This window comes from Mus musculus, chromosome X, assembly GCF_000001635.26.
Source record: "Mus musculus strain C57BL/6J chromosome X, GRCm38.p6 C57BL/6J".
Lineage (NCBI taxonomy): Eukaryota > Metazoa > Chordata > Mammalia > Rodentia > Muridae > Mus > Mus musculus.
In genome coordinates, this window is record NC_000086.7 from 74,973,266 (window position 1) to 74,993,329 (window position 20,064).

Genomic DNA, 20,064 nt, shown 5'->3' on the forward strand with positions numbered 1-20,064 from the left:
ACTCTTCCAAGGGATGGTTAGAATCAATCACAACAGTACATTAGGAGGTTTTTTTCTGTCTCAAATGAAATTTTCCAATGACCTATTAATAGAGCTCAGTATAAATAGGAACCAAGAAAGAACTTTTCACAGGAAACCATGATGTATAAACAAAATGAAATCAACCAAACAACCAAACAAAGAACAACAAAACCCTCCATTTTATCCTAGGCATCCATCTTGGTACCTACTAGTCTCTGATTCCAGTCCCTGGAATATATGTTTCCAGTCAGTAACCCTGACTCAGTGACTGCCCCCAATCCAGAAATGTACAGACATAACCATCTACTTGTCACATTGTGACTAACTGCCTTTTGGCTTCTGTAACCTCCTTATGCAGACATTCATGTTGCCTTGACTACCTAATCATGGCAGAGTAAAACGGCTCTTGGGTTCCTTGTGTAAATAAATACTCTAGTGGTTTTTGCCTCTTAAAATCCTTTACTCACCTTCTTCCTCATGGCAATCTCAAGTTTGGCTCAGAGATTGTTGCCCTACTAGCAGTAATTGTGCCCTTCCCCACAGCCTTGAGCGGGCTGTATCAGACCTTGTCTGCCACAGTCAGCTAGCCCACCTAGAGTCTTCTGACCTAGGTAAAGTCTATTGTCCTGCCATCTGAAGCTTCCAGCAAGAAGCCACTACCTGCTGAGCAGCTGAGCTTGCTTTCCTCATGAGATCCTGACAAAGCAACAAGATCCTGGTGTAGTGGGGAATGGGTTTCCCCCCTTTAGAAATCAGACCCTAGAATTAAAGTTGAGCCTTGATCAGAGATCTTTGTCTTGGCCCATTATTTCTCTCACTGTCCTTCCCATCCATTCCCAGCTTTTCTTTCAGAAACCCAGTAACCCATGGCCACTGGCAGCTACAAGTAATCAATAAATCCTTTAATTATAATTGTGTTGAGCCTATGATCTTTTCTCAGGGATCAGTGCCAGGACCCATCAATTTGTATTGTGTTGTTTTAGCCAACTATCTTGATCTACACTATAAGGCTGAACAATGATATTTGGCTCTTTACCAAAATAAGTTAGTGCCTGCTTCCTTCCAAGGATAATCATCTGGGCTACTTTTTTATAATATGGCAGGATATCATGTTTAAGAGATATTTTTAAATGTATCTACATTAGATGAGCCCTTTGTCACAACAATCTTGTAGGCATATGAATCGTATTAAAAATTAACAGATGTAAAGGCAAAGAGTAATCTATATAAGTAACAAATTGTTTTTTTAATAGCCCTTTTTATTTGTTGTACGGCCAGCAACTTTTTTGAGGTTAAAGATCCAGGGGAGGTAGGATTAGAACTCTCTTTAAGAATATCAAATAAAGTTTTAATTTTTTTTTTTAGTAAGCTTTAAATAGGGGGGAAGCCAAATAATATCACTTAACAATTTTAAAAAATCATTTAAAGTTTTTAAGCTGTCCCTGTGAATAACTATTTGGGGGGGGGGGCAGGGAACAGCTTGATCTGTAAATCTAAAACCCAAATAATTATAAGGATGCTGTACTGGCTAGTTGTGTGTCAATTTGACACAGCTGGAGTTATCACAGAGAAATGAGCTTCAGTTGAGGAAATGCCTCCATGAGATCCAGCTGTAAGGCGCTTTCTCGATTAGTGATCAAGGGGGAAAGGCTCCTTGTGGGTGGGACCATCTCTGGGCTGGTAGTCTTGGTTCTATAAGAGAGCAGGCTGAGCAAGCCAGGGGAGGCAAGCCAGTAAAGAACATCCCTCCATGGCCTCTGCATCAGCTCCTGCTTTCTAACCTGTTTGAATCCCAGTCCTGGCTTCCTTGGTAATGAACAGCAGTATGGAAGTGTAAGCTGAATAAACCCTTTCCTCCCCAGCTTGCTTCTTGGTCATGATGTTTGTGCAGGAATAGAAACCCTGACTAAGACAGATGCTGAGTTTGTACCTTTTTAGGAGTTATTTGTAGTCCTTTATCAGCTAAGGCCTGTTGTAAATCTCTGTAAAATAAAAGCAAGACTTGAGGATTTTTTTCACTATTAAGACATCATCTGTGTAATGAATGATGCATATCATAGGCCATTGTTGTCTCACAGGCTGAATGGCTTGTGCAACAAACTTTTGACGTAAGGTAGGACTAAGAGCCATGCCCTGTGGAAGAACTGTCCATTGATATCTTTTTATAGGTTCCTTAAAATTAATAGAAGGAACACTAAAAGTGAATCTTTCACAATCCTCTGGGTGCAAAGGAATAGTAAAAAAACCAATCTTTTAAATCTACCACAATTTTATAATATCTTTTAGGAATGGCTACTGGAGACAGAAGCTGAGGTGTAAAGCTCCCATAGGTACCATAGTTTTACTAACCTTTTTTTTGATCTTGTAACAATTTCCATTTACCAGACTTTTTTTGATAACAAATATTGGAGTATTTTAAGGAGACTGAGATTTTACTAAATGCCCTGCCTCTAATTTCTAATTGCTCTTGCACTAGTGAAGAGGCAGCTTCTTTTTTTTTTTTTAAAGATAAAGACCACTAATTGACCCACACAGGAATATTATTAAGCCATTGAATTTTATCAGCATGGGATGCAGGCAAGATAGTGGCCATTACTGAAAATACCCCAAGCTTCTTGTGTTAGAGTAAGGTTTAGGACCTTCGAAAGTCTTAATACCTTGTCTTTTTTTTTCCCTAGCCCCTGACCAGGCAAAAATTCTTGTCTTAGCATCTGCTTAGTCACTGCCTCATTAGGACTGCACATTATAATGCCCAATTGTGACAAGAAATCTCTTCCCCAGAGGGTAACAGGCAAATTTGACATAACATAACTTTGAATTTTTCCTGAATTTCCCTTTGCATATCTCTAGGTTAGCAATTTAGAGTTTTGGTTTGGGTTATTTGCATAACCAATTTTTTTAGAGGTGAGTAAGCATATCAGACAAAGGCCAAGTTGAAGGCCAATTTTGTCCTCTAATAATTGTTACATTAGCTCTAGTACCTATTAATTTTTAAAGTTTTTTAATTATTAATTTAAGGCCTCTGATTAGTAATAGATTGAACCCAGGACACATTAGAGAAACCAAAGCCACTCGGTCCTTTCTCACTCTTAAGAAATTTGGATGGTAGTGGATGCAAGGGAAATAAGATAAGTTGACCAATTTTTTTTATTAGGTATTTTCTGCATTTGCATTTCAAATGCTATCCCAAAAGTCCCCCAGACCCTCTCCTATCCCCTACCTGCCCACTTCCACTTCTTGGCGCTGGCATTCCCCCATATTGAGGCATATAAAGTTTGCAAGACCAAAGGGCATCTCTTCCCAATGATTGCCAACTAGGCCATCTTCTGAAACATATGCAGCTAGAGACATGATCTCCGGGGGTACTGGTTAGTTCATATTGTTGTTCCAAATATAGGGTTGCAGACCCCTTTAGCTCCTTGGGTACTTTCTCTAGCTCCTCCATAGCTGACTGACAGCATTCAATTCTATGTTTGCCAGGCCCCGATATAGCCTCACAAGAGACAGCTATATCAGGGTCCTTTCAGCAAAATCTTGCTGGTGTATGCAATGATGTCAGCGTTTGGAAGCTGATTATGGGATGGATCCCCGGATATGGCAGTCTCTAGATGGTCCATCCTTTCGTCTCAGCTCCAAACTTTGTCCTGTAACTCCTTCCATGTGTCCATGGGCAAAGTGTCCATACTTTGGTCTTTGTTCTTCTTGAGTTTCATGTGTTTTGCAAATTGTATCTAGTATCTTGGGTATTCTAAGTTTCTGGGCTAATATCCACTTATCAGTGAGTACATATTGTGTGAGTTCTTTTGTGATTGGGTTACCTCACTCAGGATGCTGCCCTCCAGGTCCATTCATTTGCCTAGGCATTTCATAAGTTCATTCTTTTTAATAACTGAGTAGTACTCCATTGTATAAATGTACCTTATTTTCTGTATCCATTCCTCTGTTGAGGGACATCTGGGTTCTTTCCAGCTACTAGCTATTATAAATAAGACTGCTATGAACATAGTGGAGCATGTGTCCTTCTTACCAGTTGGAATATCTTCTGGATATATGCCCAGGAGAGGTATTGCTGGATCCTCTGGTAGTACTATATCCAATTTTCTGAGGAACCACTAGACTGATTTCCAGAGTGGATGTGCATGCTTGCAAACCCACCAACAATGGAGGAGTGTTCCTCTTTCACCACATCCTCACCAGCATCTGCTGTCACCTGAATTTTTGATCTTAGCCATTCTGACTGGTGTGAGGTGGAATCTCAGGGTTGTTTTAATTTGCATTTCCCTGATGATTAAGGATGCTGAGCATTTTTTCAGGTGCTTCTCAGCCATTCAGCATTCCTCAGGTGAGAATTCTTTGTTTAGCTCTGAGCCCCATTTTTAATGGGGTTATTTGATATTCTGGAGTCCACCTTCTCGAGCTCTTTATATATATTGGATATTAGTCCCCTATCTGATTTAGGATTGGTAAATATCCTTTCCCAATCTGTTAGTGGCCTTTTTGTCTTATTGATGGCGTCTTTTGCCTTACAGAAGCTTTGTAATTTTATGAGGTCCCATTTATCGATTCTCAATGTTACAGCACAAGCCATTGCTGTTCTATTCAGGAATTTTCCCCCTGTGCCCATATCTTCCAGGCTTTTCCCCACTTTCTCCTCTATAAGTTTCACTGTCTCTGGTTTTATGTGGAGTTCCTTGATCCACTTAGACTTGAGCTTTGTACAAGGAAATAAGAATGGATCAATTCACATTCTTCTACATGATTACCGCCAGTTGTGACAGCACCATTTCTTTTTGTTTGTTTGTTTGTTTGTTTGTTTTTGTTTTGTTTTGGTGGGTTTTTCGAGACAGGTTTTCTCTGTGTATCCCTGGCTGCCCTGGAACTCACTTTGTAGACCAGGCTGGCCTCGAACTCAGAAATCTGCCTGCCTCTGCCTCCCGAGTACTGGGATTAAAGGCATGTGCCACCACGCCTGGCTGACAGCACCATTTCTTGAAGAAGATGTCTTTTTTTCCACTGGATGGTTTTAGCTCCTTTGTCAAACATCAAGTGACCATAGGTGTGTGGGTTCATTTCTGGGTCTTTATTTCTATTCCATTGGTCTACTTGTCTGTCACTATACCAGTACCATGCAGTTTTTATCACAATTGCTCTGTAGTACAGACTAAGGTCAGGTATGGTGATTCAACGAGAGGTACTTTTATTGTTGAGAATAGTTTTTGCTATCCTAGGTTTTTTGTTATTCCAGATGAATTTGCAAATTGCAGTTTCTAATTTGTTGAAGAATTGAGTTGGAATTTTGATGGGGATTGCATTGAATCTGTAGATTGCTTTTGGCAAGAAAGCCATTTTTACTATATTGATTCTTCCAATCCATGAGCATGGGAGATCTTTCCATCTTCTGAGATCTTCTTTAATTTCTTTCTTCAGAGACTTGAAGTTCTTATCATACAGATCTTTCATTTCCTTAGTTAGTGTCACACCAAGATATTTTATATTATTTGTGACTATTGTGAAGGGTGTTGTTTCCCTAATTTCTTTCTCAGCCTGTTTATCCTTTGTGTAGAGAAAGGCCATTGACTTTTTTGAGTTAATTTTATATTCAGCTACTTCACTGAAGCTGTTTATCAGGTTTAGGAGTTCTCTGGTGGAATTTTTAGGGTTACATATATATATACTATCATATCATCTGCAAAAAGTGATATTTTGACTTCTTCCTTTCCAATTTATATCCCCACAATTTCCTTTTGTTGTCGAATTGCTCTGGCTAGGACTTCAAGTACTAAGTTGAATAGGTAGTGAGAAAGTACCTTGTCTAGTCCCTGATTTTAGTGGGATTGCTTCCAGCTTCTCACCATTTACTTTGATGTTGGCTACTGGTTTGCTGTAGATTGCTTTTATCATGTTTAGGTATGGGCCTCTATTCCTGATCTTTCCAAGACTTTTATCATGAATGGGTATTGGATTTTGTCAAATGCTTTCTCAGCATCTTACGAGATGATCATGTGGTTTTTGTCTTTCTGTTTGTTTATATAGTGGATTACTTTGATGGATTTCCATATATTGAACCATCCCTGCATCCCTGGGATGAAACCTATTTGGTCAGGATGGATGATTGTTTTGATGTGTTCTTGGATTCGGGTAGCAAGAATTTTATTGAGTATTTTGGCATCGATATTCATGAGGGAATTTAGTCTGAAGTTCTCTATCTTTGTTGGGTCTTTCTGTGGTTTAGGTATCAGAGTAATTGTGGCTTCATAGAATGAATTGGATAGAGTACCTTCTGCTTCTATTTTGTGGAATAGTTTGTGAAGAACTGTAATTAGATCTTCTTTGGAGGTCTGATAGAACTCAGCACTAAACCTATCTGGTCCTGGGCTATTTTTGGTTTGGAGACTATTAATGACTGCTTCTATTCCTTTAGGGCATATAGGACTGTTTAGATTATTAATCTGATCCTGATTTAACTTTGGTACCTGGTATCTGTCTAGAAATTGGTCCATTTCATCCAGGTTCTCCAGTTTTGTTGAGTATAGCCTTTTGTAGAAGGATCTGATGGTATTTTGGATTTCTTCAGGTTCTGTTGTCATGTCTCCCTTTTCATTTCTGATTTTGTTAATTAGGATAGTGTCCCTGTGCCCTCTAGTGAGTCTGGCTAAGGGTTTATCTATCTTGTTGATTTTCTCAAAGAACCAGCTCATGGTTTGGTTGATTCTTTGAACAGATCTTCTTGTTTCCACTTGGTTGATTTTGCCCCTGAGTTTGATTATTTCCTGCTGTCTACTCCTGTTGGGTAAATTTATTTCCTTTTGTTCTAGAACTTTTAGGTGTGTTGTCAAGCTGCTAATGTGAGCTCTCTCTAGTTTCTTTTTGGAGGCACTCAGAGCTATGAGTTTTCCTCTTAGAAATGCTTTCATTGTGTCCCATAAGTTTGGGTATGTTGTGGCTTCATTTTCATTAAACTCTAAAAAGTCTTTAATTTCTTTCTTTATTCCTTCCTTGACCAAGGTATCATTGAGTAGAGTGTTGTTCAGTTTCCACGTGAATGTTGGCTTTCTATAATTTATGTTGTTATTGAAGATATGTCTTATTCCATCTTGATCTGATAGGATGCATGGGACAATTTCAATATTTTTGTATCTGTTGAGGCCTGTTTTGTGACCAATTATATGGTCAATTTTGAAGAAGGTACCAAGAGGTACTGAGAAGAAGGTATATCCTTTTGTTTTAGGATAAAATGTTCTGTAGATATCTGTTAAATTCATTTGTTTCATAACTTCTGTTAGTTTCACTGTGTCCCTGTTTAGTTTCTGTTTCCACAATCTGTCCATTGATGAAAGTGTTGTGCTGAAGTCTCCCTCTATTATTGTGTGAGGAGCAATGTGTGCTGTGAGCTTTACTAAAGTTTCTGTAATGAATGTGGCTACCCTTGCATTTGGAGCATAGATATTCAGGATTGAGAGTTCCTCTTGGAAGATTTTACCTTTGCTGAGTATGAAGTGCTTCTCCTTGTCTTTTTTGATAACTTTGGGTTTGAAGTCGATTTTATTTGATACTAGAATGGCTACTCCAGCTTGTTTCTTCAGACCATTTGCTTGGAAAATTATTTTCCAGCCTTTCACTCTGAGGTAGTGTCTGTCTTTTTCCCTGAGATGGGTTTCCTCTAAGCAGCAAAATGTTGGGTCCTGTTTGTGTAGCCAGTTTGTTAGTCTATGTCTTTTTATTGGGGAATTGAGTCCATTGATATTAAGAGATATTAAGGAAAAGTAATTGTTGTTTCCTGTTATTTTTGTTGTTAGAGTTGGCATTCTGTTCTTGTGGCTGTCTTCTTTTTGGTTTGTTGAAGGATTACTGTCTTGCTTTTTCTAGGGTGTAGTTTCAGTCCTTGTATTGTTTTTTTCTTCTGTTATTATTCTTTAATGGGCTGGATTCGTGTAAGGATATTGTGTGAATTTGGTTTTGGCATTGAATACCTTGGTTTCTCTATCTATGGTAATTGAAATTTCTGGGTATAGTAGCCTGGGCTTACATTTGTGTTCTCTTAGTGTCTGTATAACATCTGTCCAGGATCTTCTGGCTTTCATAGTCTCTGGTGAAAAGTCTGGTGTAATTCTGGTAGGCCTGCCTTTATATGTTACTTGACCTTTTTCCCTTACTGCTTTTAATATTCTATCTTTATTTAGTGCATTTGTTGTTCTGATAATTATGTGTTGGGAGGAATTTCTTTTCTGGTCCAGTCTATTTGGAGTTCTGTAGGCTTCTTGTATGTTCATGGGCATCTCTTTCTTTAGGTTTGGGAAGTTTTCTTCTATAATTTTGTTGAAGATATTTGCTGGCCCTTTAATTTGAAAATCTTCATTCTCAACTACTCCTATTATCTGTAGGCTTGGTCTTCTCATTGTGTCCTGGATTTCCTGGATGTTTTGACTTAGGATCTTTTTGCATTTTGCACTTTCTTTCATTGTTGTGCCCATGTTCTCTATGGAATCTTCTGCACCTGAGATTCTCTCTCCCATCTCTTGTATTCTGTTGTTAATGCTCACATCTATGATTCCAGATTTCTTTCCTAGGGTTTCTTTCTCCAGCATTGCCTCACTTTGGGTTTTCTTTATTGTGTCTACTTCCCTTTTTATGTCTTGTATGGCTTTGTTCAATTCCATCACCTGTTTGGTTGTGTTTTCCTGTTTTTCTTTAAGGACTTGTACCTCTTTAGCAGTGTTCTCCTGTCTTTCTTTAAGTGAGTTATTTAAGTCCTTGATGTCCTCTACCATCATTATGAGAGATGCTTTTAAATCCGGGTCTAGCTTTTCGGGTGTGTTGGGGTTTCCAGGACTGGCTGAGGTGGGAGTGCTGGGTTCTGATGATGGTGAGTGGTCTTGGTTTCTATTAGTAAGATTCTTACATTTGCCTTTAGCCATCTGGTAATCTCTGGAGTTATTTGTTATAGTTGTCTCTGGCTAGAGCTTGTTCCTCCCATGATTCTGTTAGCCTCTATCAGCAGACCTGGGATACTAGATCTCTCCTGAGTTTCAGAGTACTCTCTGCAGGCAAGCTCTTCTCTTGTAGGGAAGGTGCACACATATCTGGTGTTCAGACATGCCTCCTGGCAGAAGATGAAGGCCTGAAACAGGGGCTGTCCCAGAAGCTGTGTAGCCTTTGTAGTTGGCACTCTCATCTACACAGTCTAGTCTCTGAGAGATCCTGCACCAGAGCTGGCTCCCCCAGGTGCTCTGACAAAGCCCTCCTGGGCAGTACAGACACTTCTCCTCTGGCAGGGAAGGAGCCCAGATATCTGGAGCCTGAAATGGGGTCTGCCTCAGAAGCTGTGTAGCTTCCACCTGTCCCAGAAGCTGTTAGCTTCTGTAATTCACACTCTCACCTGCGCAGACAAGTCTCTGAGGGATCCGGGAACCAAGATGGCTCCCCCCAGGTGCTCTGGCAAAGCCCTCCCAGGTGGGGCGGACACCTTTCTTCTGGCCCCAATTTTTTGATTTGTAGGTATAGTTAAAATACCATGAGGGGAAGCAGCCATGATTTTAATTTTTCTCTCATAATCATTATCTATTACACTTGGATAAATTTGTAGACCTTTTATAATAGAACTGTTTTGTCCTAAAAGATATCCCCAGGTTTTTGTAGGTAGAGGTCTAAAAACTCTTGTAGGTAGAGTTTGAACTCCCATTTTTGGGGTTAATATTGTTTGTGTGTTAGAACAGACATTTAATCTTGCACTTTTTGGGCTTGCCCTGATAAGTTTAAAAATGGATTTCCTTGACTGTGCAGTAGCTTTACGTAGAAAGCCACATGTGCCGTTGCAGAGTGGTGCTGGCTACTGCTGGCCACCATGCATAAGTTTGGACAAACAACCAATGTGTACATATGCAGTAAAGCTTTTTGCCAAGTCACTGCCTGGCCCAGGTATGTTAATGAGGTACTGAGAATATAACCAATCAGATGTGAGACATGTGCAAATGAGGTATGTTAATGAGGTTCTGTGAGGTACTGAGAGAGAGTAGCCAATCAGATGAGGAACATTCAAATGAGGCATAGTGCATAACCAATCCGGGTGTGAGACATGCCTTTCCTAGGCCTATATAAGCAGCACCAGTTCTGGGCTCCGGGTCTCTTCGCCTCTGCAATCAAGCTCTCCCAATAAACGTGTGCAGAAGGATCCTGTTGCAGTGTCGTTCTTGCTGGTCGAGTCTGGCATGCGCAAGAGCTTTATGGCCCCATAAACTGTCTGTTGTGGGTATCTCGGGGCTTGAGGTTGGCCCCTCTTTTTGTTTTCTAGCGCTGGACAGCCCTGGATATTTGTCTTGGATTTACATAGCCCAGTGGTTGCCCTTCCTGCATTGAGGACAAACTGTTGGAGCATGGCCTTATTGTCTACTCTTGGCATCTCTATTTTTAGGACAATTATTTTTAAAATGATGCAAACTTTTACACTTAAAGCATGTATTTTCCCCTTGTTTTTGTGCAAGCATTGCTTGCACAGGGTTTTTTGGTTTTTTTTTTTTTTTTTTTTTTTTTTTTTTTGTAAAGCAGCAGCCAAGGCCAAACCCTGATTATATGAAGGCCCAATCTCTGCACAAAGACGGATATAACCCGCTAAGTCTGTCTGTCCTTTGTGTGGCCAAAGAGCAGCTGTTCACGCTGCATTATCATTCTCATAAGCCAATTGTGTAATGAAAGAAATTTCCATTTGAGAATCTCCAAGAACTCTACAAGCTGCTTTTAATAGCGTATCCACAAAGTCTTGGAAAAGCTCATTAGGACCCTGCCTAATACTGGCTAAACTTCTACCAAGATTCCCTTTAGTCAGTAACTGATTTTAAGCGCAGCAGACAGCCATAGCAACTTGTATGTACACTCCAGTAGGAAACCCAATCTGATTAGCATTGCTTTTATATTGACCTTTTCCTAAAAGCAAGTTAAGATCCCAGTCTGGGTTACCTGTCTGAGCATTCAAAGAGGCAATTTTCTTTTACTGGCTTTTCACCATTTAGAACTCCAAAGTAAGAAATCTCTTCCTGGCAAAGTAGCTTTACATAGAGTCTTCTAATCTTGGGGGGTTAAATGTGACTTCATGACAGTATCCAATAATGCTTGTTTAAAAGGAGCTGTAGAGCCATATTGTGTGTTTTTAACTCCTTTATCACCTTGAACTCCAAAGTTTGGTACTGTCTGACTCTATTGTTTTGTTGGTCAATTATCTCAACTACAGGAAAGGCTAGCACATCAGATGTATTTTGCCCATTCCTGTGAGCCTGACTCACAGCTCTTTTTAGTGGCAATTGGTACATTTTAGAATAGTTGTTCTTCCCTGTATTTGACACCCTTTTTAGTTCCTGAACCTCATTAGTCAATTTTTGTAACTTAATTTTAAACTCTAATTTACTTAGTTGCATGTCCATTTGAGTAGCATCTTCTATAGTGGAGGCCATAGGTGAAATAGAAGGTTCACGAGGAGGCCAATCCTCATTAAAATATTTGGCTGCTCCTTTTTTTGAATGATCTTTTTTGTCTAATGTTAGCTCATCATTAGAATCTCTATATCATTCTAATTTAGGGTTGAGAGGGCCCTTTTCTGAGAAAGTCCTCTCTTGCAGGCATTCTTTTTGAGATTCTTCAAGCTCTGCCTGGGTACTATCTGATGCCTTCAAGGTCTCTTCATCAATAGCATTTTTTAAGAGCACCCAGAGGCAGAGGGTGATATTATATGCCTGGGTGTTTCTCAGAGCTTCTCCAATTCTCTCCCAGGTTCTCTTATCTAAAGTTTTTTTTTCCTCTGAACCATGGGCAGTAAGAATCTATCTGATCTGAAAAATCTTTTAACAATTGCTTTTCAAACCCTACTTCTCTCACCTGAAGCAGCTCTTGAAGGCTGCGGACAAATGCCTGTTTAGAAATTTCTATTCCCATTTTTCGCTGTCAACCCCTAAGTGCAATCAGTGCCGGGTCAACACTTGCCCAACTTAGCCCATATTCTATCGCACCTACAGCAACAATTTTAAAAAGATGTAGTTTAAGTCCAGCACTAGCAGAAATACCTGTGGCTTACTGTGCCAGATACGATCTTCTTGTTTTTCCCTTCTTGTGGAGCTCCACTTAAGACAGACAGCGGTCCCTCTGTTGATCCTGCTGTGTTTAGGCCCCACGCTGGGCACCAAACTGTGACTGCCCATGGCCACATGAACCCAGGTCCTCCTGAAAAGTAGGCTGGGGCTAAAAAGAAAATAGATGGCGAGAAAGAGACGAGGCCAAGACAAATGGTGATCAAAGCCCAATGTTTACTGAAAATTTGTGCTTATAAAGGGGAAAAGCCCATCTCCCACAGATCCACTCTTGATGTCTGTTGAAAGCCTGTAAGCAATTTGTCTGACAACACTAGTTTGACAAAAGGGTGTCAATCACTGGGTTGCCTGCTGTCTCAGGAATCTCTCAGCCTCTCAGCAGGTAGCAGTGTCTTGGAAAAAACAGCACTGCTACAAAACAATAAAACCATATAGATGGAAAAGTTCCACCCCAGGTGGTCTCATTCTCAGTGACAACAAGGTCTGAGCCAGCCTGCTCAAGGCTGGGGGAGGCTACAGTTAGTGATTCTTATACAGAAATATAGATGACTTTTCAATTCTTAATGACGATTATACAAGAATTCCTAAAATTGTATTAGTAATTATTAAGCTCTTTTATAATAGGACTGCTATTAAGTCTTTCTTGGTGTCAAAACTGCAATGAGAACTCTGCAAGTCTTCAAGTGACAGCAATTAATTACTTCTGAGATAGAAAGCAGACATTTACAACTTAGAACACATTCCAAGAGGTTGCAAAACAATCAACCAAAGGTCATAAAAAGGGAACTAATGATTTATTATAGGTGCAAGGACAGAAGAAATAATATTGATTGAATTTTTCTATATAAAATTTCAATGATAACTTAGTTATGGTCTTTAACTCTCTATGACACTGTAGATGTAGTGACAGATAATGATTGTTTAGTCAGATAATTACTCTTAATGACTATTCATGTAAAGATTCTCTCTGGTCATGTGTGTCCTTTTGGTTCAGGGTTACTTCACACATGATGATATTTTCTAGTTCCATCCATTTGCCTGCAACATTCATGATGTTCTTGTTTTTAATAGTTGAATATTATTCCATGGTGTAAATGAACCACATTTTCTGTATCCATTCTTCAGTTGAGGGACATCTGGGTTGTTTCCTGGTTCTGGATATTATAAATAAGGCTGCTATGAACATAGTGGGGTGTTGGACCCCAGGGGCCCAAGTATAGAAAACGTGACCTCTGGAAACACAGCTTGATGACAGATCGCTGTAATGACAAATGGTTTTTATTCAGACTCGTGTGGGGTTACTCAACCTCTCAGGGAGAGTCAACCCAAACTGTCAAAAGTACTGTCAAACATTTTATACTCTTTTGAAAAGGGGGGGGGGTCACAGTGATATCATTATTGGCTAAGCAAAGCAATAGTATATATTTTTTTAAAGATTTATTTAGTTATTATATGTAAGTACACTGTAGCTGTCTTCAGATGCACCAGAAGAGGACATCAGATCTCATTACAGGTGGTTGTGAACCACCATGTGGTTGCTGGGATTTGAACTCAGGACCTTTGGAAGAGCAGTCAGTGCTCTTAACCTCCCAGCCATCTCTCCAGCACTGCAATAGTATATTTTTAATTTTAGTGATCAGCTATTGATGTGCCAGAAAACTTTGCCAGCAAGGTTAAGGCAGTATGTGTTTTATCTTGGAATTTAAACTGAGGTAGGGTTTCCAAGGACTATTATCTTTGTTATAGCTAATTTTTGAGAACAGCTAATCTTGCTCTGGCAGCTATGGTCATCATGACCTCTAGTCAGTCCTCTCAGATGGGGAAGGGACCGGGTGGTATTGAACTATTGAACTTGTTCATATTGGCAGGGAAAGGAAAAATTCCTCAAGCAGCAGGGGGAAGGGAAAAGCTTTTGCAAACAGCTTTGGTGTACATTAGCCAAGCTAAAAACTATATTTCTTCAGGAACACATGCCCCTGTGGCATGGTGGAGGGTCTTTTGGGTATATGTTCAAGAGTGATATAGCTGGGTCCTCAGGTAGTACTATGTCCAATTTTCTGAGGAACAGCCATGATTGATTTCGAGAGTGTTTGTACCAGTTTGGAATCCCACCAGCAATGGAGAAGTGTTTCTCTTTCTTCACAACCTCACCAACAATGTTCTGTCACCTGAGGGGTTTTTGTTGTTGTTGTTGGTTTGTTTGTTCGTTTGTTTTGGGTTTTTTTGTTTGTTTGTTTCTTATTTTGTTTTTGTTTTACAGTCCAGTCATTATCCCCCTTCCAGTCCACCCTCTGGCTTTTCCTCACCCCATACTCCCCCCCATCTCCAAGAGGATGTTCCCACCCCACCAGACCTCCCTGCTCCCTGGGGCCCCAAGTCTCTTGAGAGTTAGGTGCATCTTCTCTCACTGAGGCCAGACCAGGCAGTCCTCTGCTGTATATGTGTTGGAAGCCTCATATCAGCAGGTGTGTGCTGCCTGTTTGGTGGCTCAGTGTCTGTGGGATCTCAGTGATCCAGGTTAATTGAGACTGCTGGTCTTCCTATGGGGTCACCCTCCTCCTCAGCTTCTTTCAGCTTTTCCGTAATTCAGTCACAAGGATCCCTAGCTTCAGTCCATTGGTTAGGTGTAGGTATCTGCACCTGACTTCCAACTGCTTGTTAGGCCTCTCAGAGGGCAGTCATGCTAGACTCCTGTCTACAAGCCTACCATAACATCAGGAACCTAGCATGGATGTCCTCTAAGAGGACCAATAAGCATCTGGCTGAGACAGACACAGATACTTACATCCAACCATTGGAATGAAGTCGGAGACGCCTATGGTTAAATTAGGGGAAGGATGGAAGAAGCTGAAGGGGAGGGCAACCCCATAGGAAGACCAGCAGTATCAACTAACCCAGACCCCTGGGAGCTCCCAGAGACTAAGGAACCAACAAGGCAGCATACATGGGCTGGTCTGAGGCTCCCCCTCTCTCCCCCCCCAAAAAAGGAGAGAACCCTCTTAGAGACAAGAGGGAAGAGGAATGGGATGAGAAATTGTGGGACAGGGGATGGGGGGAACAACAGCTGAAATGTAAATAAATAAAATAATTTAAAAACAATCTCTCTTGTAAACTTCTTATTCAATTTATGATTTGAGTTTATGTGTAAACTTGTGAGAAACGTTTTTTTTTTTTTTTTTTTTTTTTTTTTTTGTGAGAAACGTTTTAACACATGATCATGTATTCTGAAAGATGTATAAGTGCTGAGGACAAAGAGAAGAGGAAGAACCTTTTAGAAAAGAACTTTCTTAGAAAACTTTTTGGAGAACTTTTTAGAGAGAACTTAGAAATAAAGGCTAAAATCACACCCAAGCCCACACTTCTCACACTTTGGATTGCCTCTCATCAGTCCATTCCTGCTTGGTGCTCCGAAGAGCTTGTGTCTTTTGTTCATCCACTTGAACATAGTCTACTCTCTGCTCTTCTGAAAGGAGAAGTTTCTGAAAGGGAAGAACAAAATGGGTTTTATTTCTTCTTAATTTAAATGTTCTTTGATAGGCTATATTTCCTTTCTCTTCTCCCTATAGAAACTTGATACTATATGTATATGTGTTTTTGTAAACATCTCTTTAGTTATTTGATTTGCTTAGATCAATGGGATGCAAATGGATGTGATATGTACTGACACTAAGTAGAAGGATCCTGGAATTCATTCCTCTCTTTTTTCCTCTACCAAGAGCTCTGGGTTGAAGATTGTCTGTAACACAAAGGCCCTGGCCTGCAGTACTCTTTCTTAGTATAGATAGATAAATGTTCCTTTGGGGCTGTAAGCACCAAAGATTTTCTGCTTTGAGTGGAAAGCTTACTCAAACTGACAGATATTCCTGCTTAACTTGTTACTCTAATTTGTCTCACTGACTTTTCTTCAATGTCAGAGCAGTGTTTGGGGATGTAAAAGATACACAACTAGGATCATTGTATACACACTGTTCAATTAGTTGCTTTTTTTACACTAAACAATACATTCTTAGTGTGGATCATGACCATCCCTTGCTCGTATACCATCATCCATTTTATGACTGTCAAGTGAGTGCTATCAGTTAATAGCTAATATCACTTACTAATCACATAGTCCTCACAGTCCTTGAAGTAGGCGATATTATTTCTGATTCCTACTATATAGAGGAGAATACTACCCAATGGAGTTGAAACTACATTCAAGGACCTCCACTGAGATCCACTTCAACTTAAGCTCATTTCATCACTCCTTAACAACCAGATAGCCTAAACTGTTAATTTTTCCCTAAACTGGTCTTTTCATCAAGAGCCCTGTGTGTACCCCACCATTATCTCTGCCTAAGGATTTTTTTCTCTAACTTTTAGGGCCCCAAATTTCAAAAGTATGAATATTACATGTATCTATACACAGACACCCAAAAGGAAATATACTGGGACTTCATTCTTTCGGGATGGCAAGATTAAGGTTAGTTTTAATAACCTTAATCTTGCCTATGGCTCTCTTGGCTCCTCTTGGCTATGCAACATGAAATTCTAATCTGTTAATGTTCTTAATTAACATAATAGATATTGATGGCAGATTATATTAATAACTCATTTTGATTATACACATCTGTACTTCTAAGTTCTAAAGCAAATATGCATGGTTTGATCATTAGAAAGATATAAGCAGATATAATTACCTGGGAATTGTTCCTACCTTCTGTACAGGGGCTGGTGATGTTGAATTGAAGTCCAGGGCCAAATAATCCAAGCTGAATTTCTTTGTCCAAGAAAGAGCACTTCTGCTCAGGGAACTGACTGTTCCGTATTCCTCCTAGGAACCAACATCACAAGATTGAGGTAAATAATGAATAGCTAGGTTGCATTTGGGAAAGAATGCAAGTTTTGGCTTCATCCACGCAGATGACACCAGGTCATAAGAGGGTGATCTGAAGTTTGCACATTTGAGTAAAAGTTTACATTTCAAACAGAGTAAAGCAAGTTAGATGCACCTGTTGACATGTCCATATATTTCAATATGAGTTCTGGGGATCTGAATTCAGATCCTCTTGGCTATGCAACATGAAATTCTAATCTGTTAATGTTCTTAATTAACATAATAGATATTGATGGCAGATTATATTAATAACTCATTTTTCTGAGTATTGGTAATAATACAATTTAAAAGGTTCTCCTTCTAGCAGTTTTATATTCTCCCAAATGTTTCTCCCTGTCTTTCATGTCACATCTTTCTCAAAATGTCACATTAAATTACAATTGTCATTCATATTTAAAAATGAATGGTTAAAGCTAAGACTGATGGCATACATCCTTTTTTATTTTTTTATTTTTATTAGATATTTTCTTTATTTACATTTCAAATGCTATCCCAAAAGTTCCCTATACCCTCCCCCTGCCCTGCTCCCTTACCTACCCACTCCCACTTCTTGGCCCTGGCATTCCCCTGTAATGGGGCATATACAGTTTGCAAGACCTAAGGGCCTCTCTTCCCAATGATAACTGACTAGGTCATCTTCTGCTACATATGCAGCTAGAGACACGAGCTCTGGGGGTACTGGTTAGTTCAAATTGTTGTTCTACCTAGAGGGTTGCAGATCCCTTCAGATCCTTGGGTACTTTCTCTAGCTCCTCCATTGGAGGCCCTGTGTTCCATCCTATAGATAACTGTGAGCATCCACTTCTGTATTTGCCAGGCATTGGCATAGCCTCACACGAGACAGCTATATCAGGGTCCTTTCAGCAAAATCTTGCTGGCAATGCAATAGTGTCTGGGTTTGGTGGCTGATTATGGGATGGATCCTTAGGTGGGATAGTCTCTGGATGGTCCATCCTTTCGTCTTAGCTCCTAACATTGTCTCTGTAATTCCTTCCATAGGTATTTTGTTCCCTATTCTAAGGAGAAATGAAGTATCCACACGTTGGTCTTCCTTCTTGATTTTCTTGTGTTTTGCAAATTATATCTTGGGTATTCTAAGTTTCTGGGCTAATATCCACTTAACAGGGAGTGCATATCAAGTGACTTCTTTTGTGATTGGGTTACCTCACTCAGGATGTAAACCTCCAGATACATCCATTTGCCCAAGAATTTCATGAATTCATTGTTTTCAATAGCTGTGTAGTACTCTATTGTATAAATGTACCACATTTTCTGTATCCATTCCTCTGTTGAGGTACATCTGGGTTCTTTCCAGCTTCTGGCTATTATAAATAAGGCTGCTATGAACATAGTGGAGCATGTGTCTTTCTTACCAGTTGGAACGTCTTCTGGATATATGCCCAGGAGAAGTATTGCTGGATCCTCCAGTAGTACTATGTCCAATTTTCTGAAGAACCACCAGACTGATTTCCAGAGTGGTAATACAAGCTTGCAATCCCACCAGCAATGGAGGAGTGTTCCTCTTTCTCCACATCCTCTCCAGCATCTGCTGTCACCTGAATTTTTTATCTTAGCCATTCTGACTTGGGTGAGGTGGCATCTCAGGGTTGTTTTGATTTGCATTTCCCTGATGATTAAGGATGTTGAACATTTTTTTCCAGGCATTCCTCAGTTGAGAATTCTTTGTTTAGCTCTGTACCCCATTTTTAATGGGGTTATTTGAATTTCTGGAGTCCACCTTCTTGATCTCTTTGTACATATTGGATATTAGTCTCCTATCAGATTTAGGATTGGTAAAGATCCTTTCCGAATCTGTTGGTTGCGTTTTTGTCTTATTGACAGTATCTTTTACCTTATAAAAGCTTTGCAATTTTATGATGTTCCATTTGTCGATTCTTGATCTTAGAGCACAAGCCATTGCTGTTCTGTTCAGGAATTTTCCCCCTGTGGCCATATCTTCAAGGCTTTTCCCCACTTTCTCCTCTATAAATTTCAGTGTCTCTGGTTTTACGTGGAGTTCTTTGATCCTCTTAGATTTGACCTTAGTACAAGGAGATAAGAATGGAACAATTCACATTATTCTATATGATAACCACCAGTTGTGCCAGCACCATTTGTTGAAAATGCTGTCTTTTTTCCACTGGATGGTTTTAGCTCCCTTGTCAAAGATCAAGTGACCATAGGTGTGTGGGTTCATTTCTGTGTCTTCAACTCTATTCCATTGGTCTACCTGTCTGTCGCTGTACCAGTACCATGCAGTTTTGTTTTGTTTTGTTTTGTTTTTTATTACAATTGCTCTGTAGCACAGCTTTAGGTCAGGCTAGGTGATTCCACCAGAGGTTCTTATATTGTTGAGAATAGTTTTTGCTATCCTAGGTTTTTTGTTATTCCAGATGAATTTGCAAATTGCCCTTTCTAACTCAGTGAAGAATTCAGTTGAAATTTTGATGGGGATAGCATTGAATCTGTAGATTGCTTTCAGGAGGATAGCCATTTTGACTATATTAATCCTGCCAATCAATGAGCATGGGAGGTCTTTGCATCTTCTGAGATCTTCAATTTCTTTCTTCAGAGACTTGAAATTCTTATCATACAGATCTTTCACTTCTTTAGTTAGGGTCACACCAAGATATTTTATATTATTTGTGACTATTGGGGAGGGTGTTGTCTCCCTAATTTATTTCTCAGCCTGTTTATCCTTTGTGTAGAGAAAGGCCATTGATTTGAGTTATATCCAGCTACATCACTGAAGCTGTTTATCAGGTTTAGGAGTTCTCTGGTAGAATTTTTAGGGTCACTTATATATGCTATCATATCATCTGCAAATAGTGATATTTTGACTTCTTCCTTTCCAATTTGTATCCCCTTGATCTACTTTTGTCGTCGAATTGCTCTGGCTAGGACTTCAAGTACTATATTGAATAGGTAGGGAAAGAGTGGACAGCCTTGTCTAGTCCCTGATTTTAGTGGGATTGCTTCCAGCTTCTCTCCATTTAGTTTGATATTGGCTACTGGTTTGCTGTATACTGCTTTAATTATGTTTAGGTATGCACCTTGAATTTCAGATCTTTCCATGACTTTTATCATGAAGAGGTG

The 20,064-nt window shown here is 39.7% G+C and overlaps 1 protein-coding gene across 1 annotated transcript in view; it reads right to left on the reverse strand.

Moving 5' to 3' along the window:
* Positions 1–15,279: 15,279 nt before the first annotated feature.
* The window catches only part of Gab3 (growth factor receptor bound protein 2-associated protein 3), a 96,361-nt gene continuing 91,576 nt past the window's right edge, over positions 15,280–20,064 (reverse strand). Inside the window, exons 9-10 of the mRNA NM_181584.4 lie at positions 16,789–16,905; positions 15,280–15,571 (exon numbers count right to left, since the gene is read on the reverse strand). Of these exons, the coding sequence (NP_853615.1) occupies positions 15,455–15,571; positions 16,789–16,905 (234 nt within the window). The 3' untranslated portion in view covers positions 15,280–15,454. The remainder of the gene's footprint in view (positions 15,572–16,788; positions 16,906–20,064) is intronic.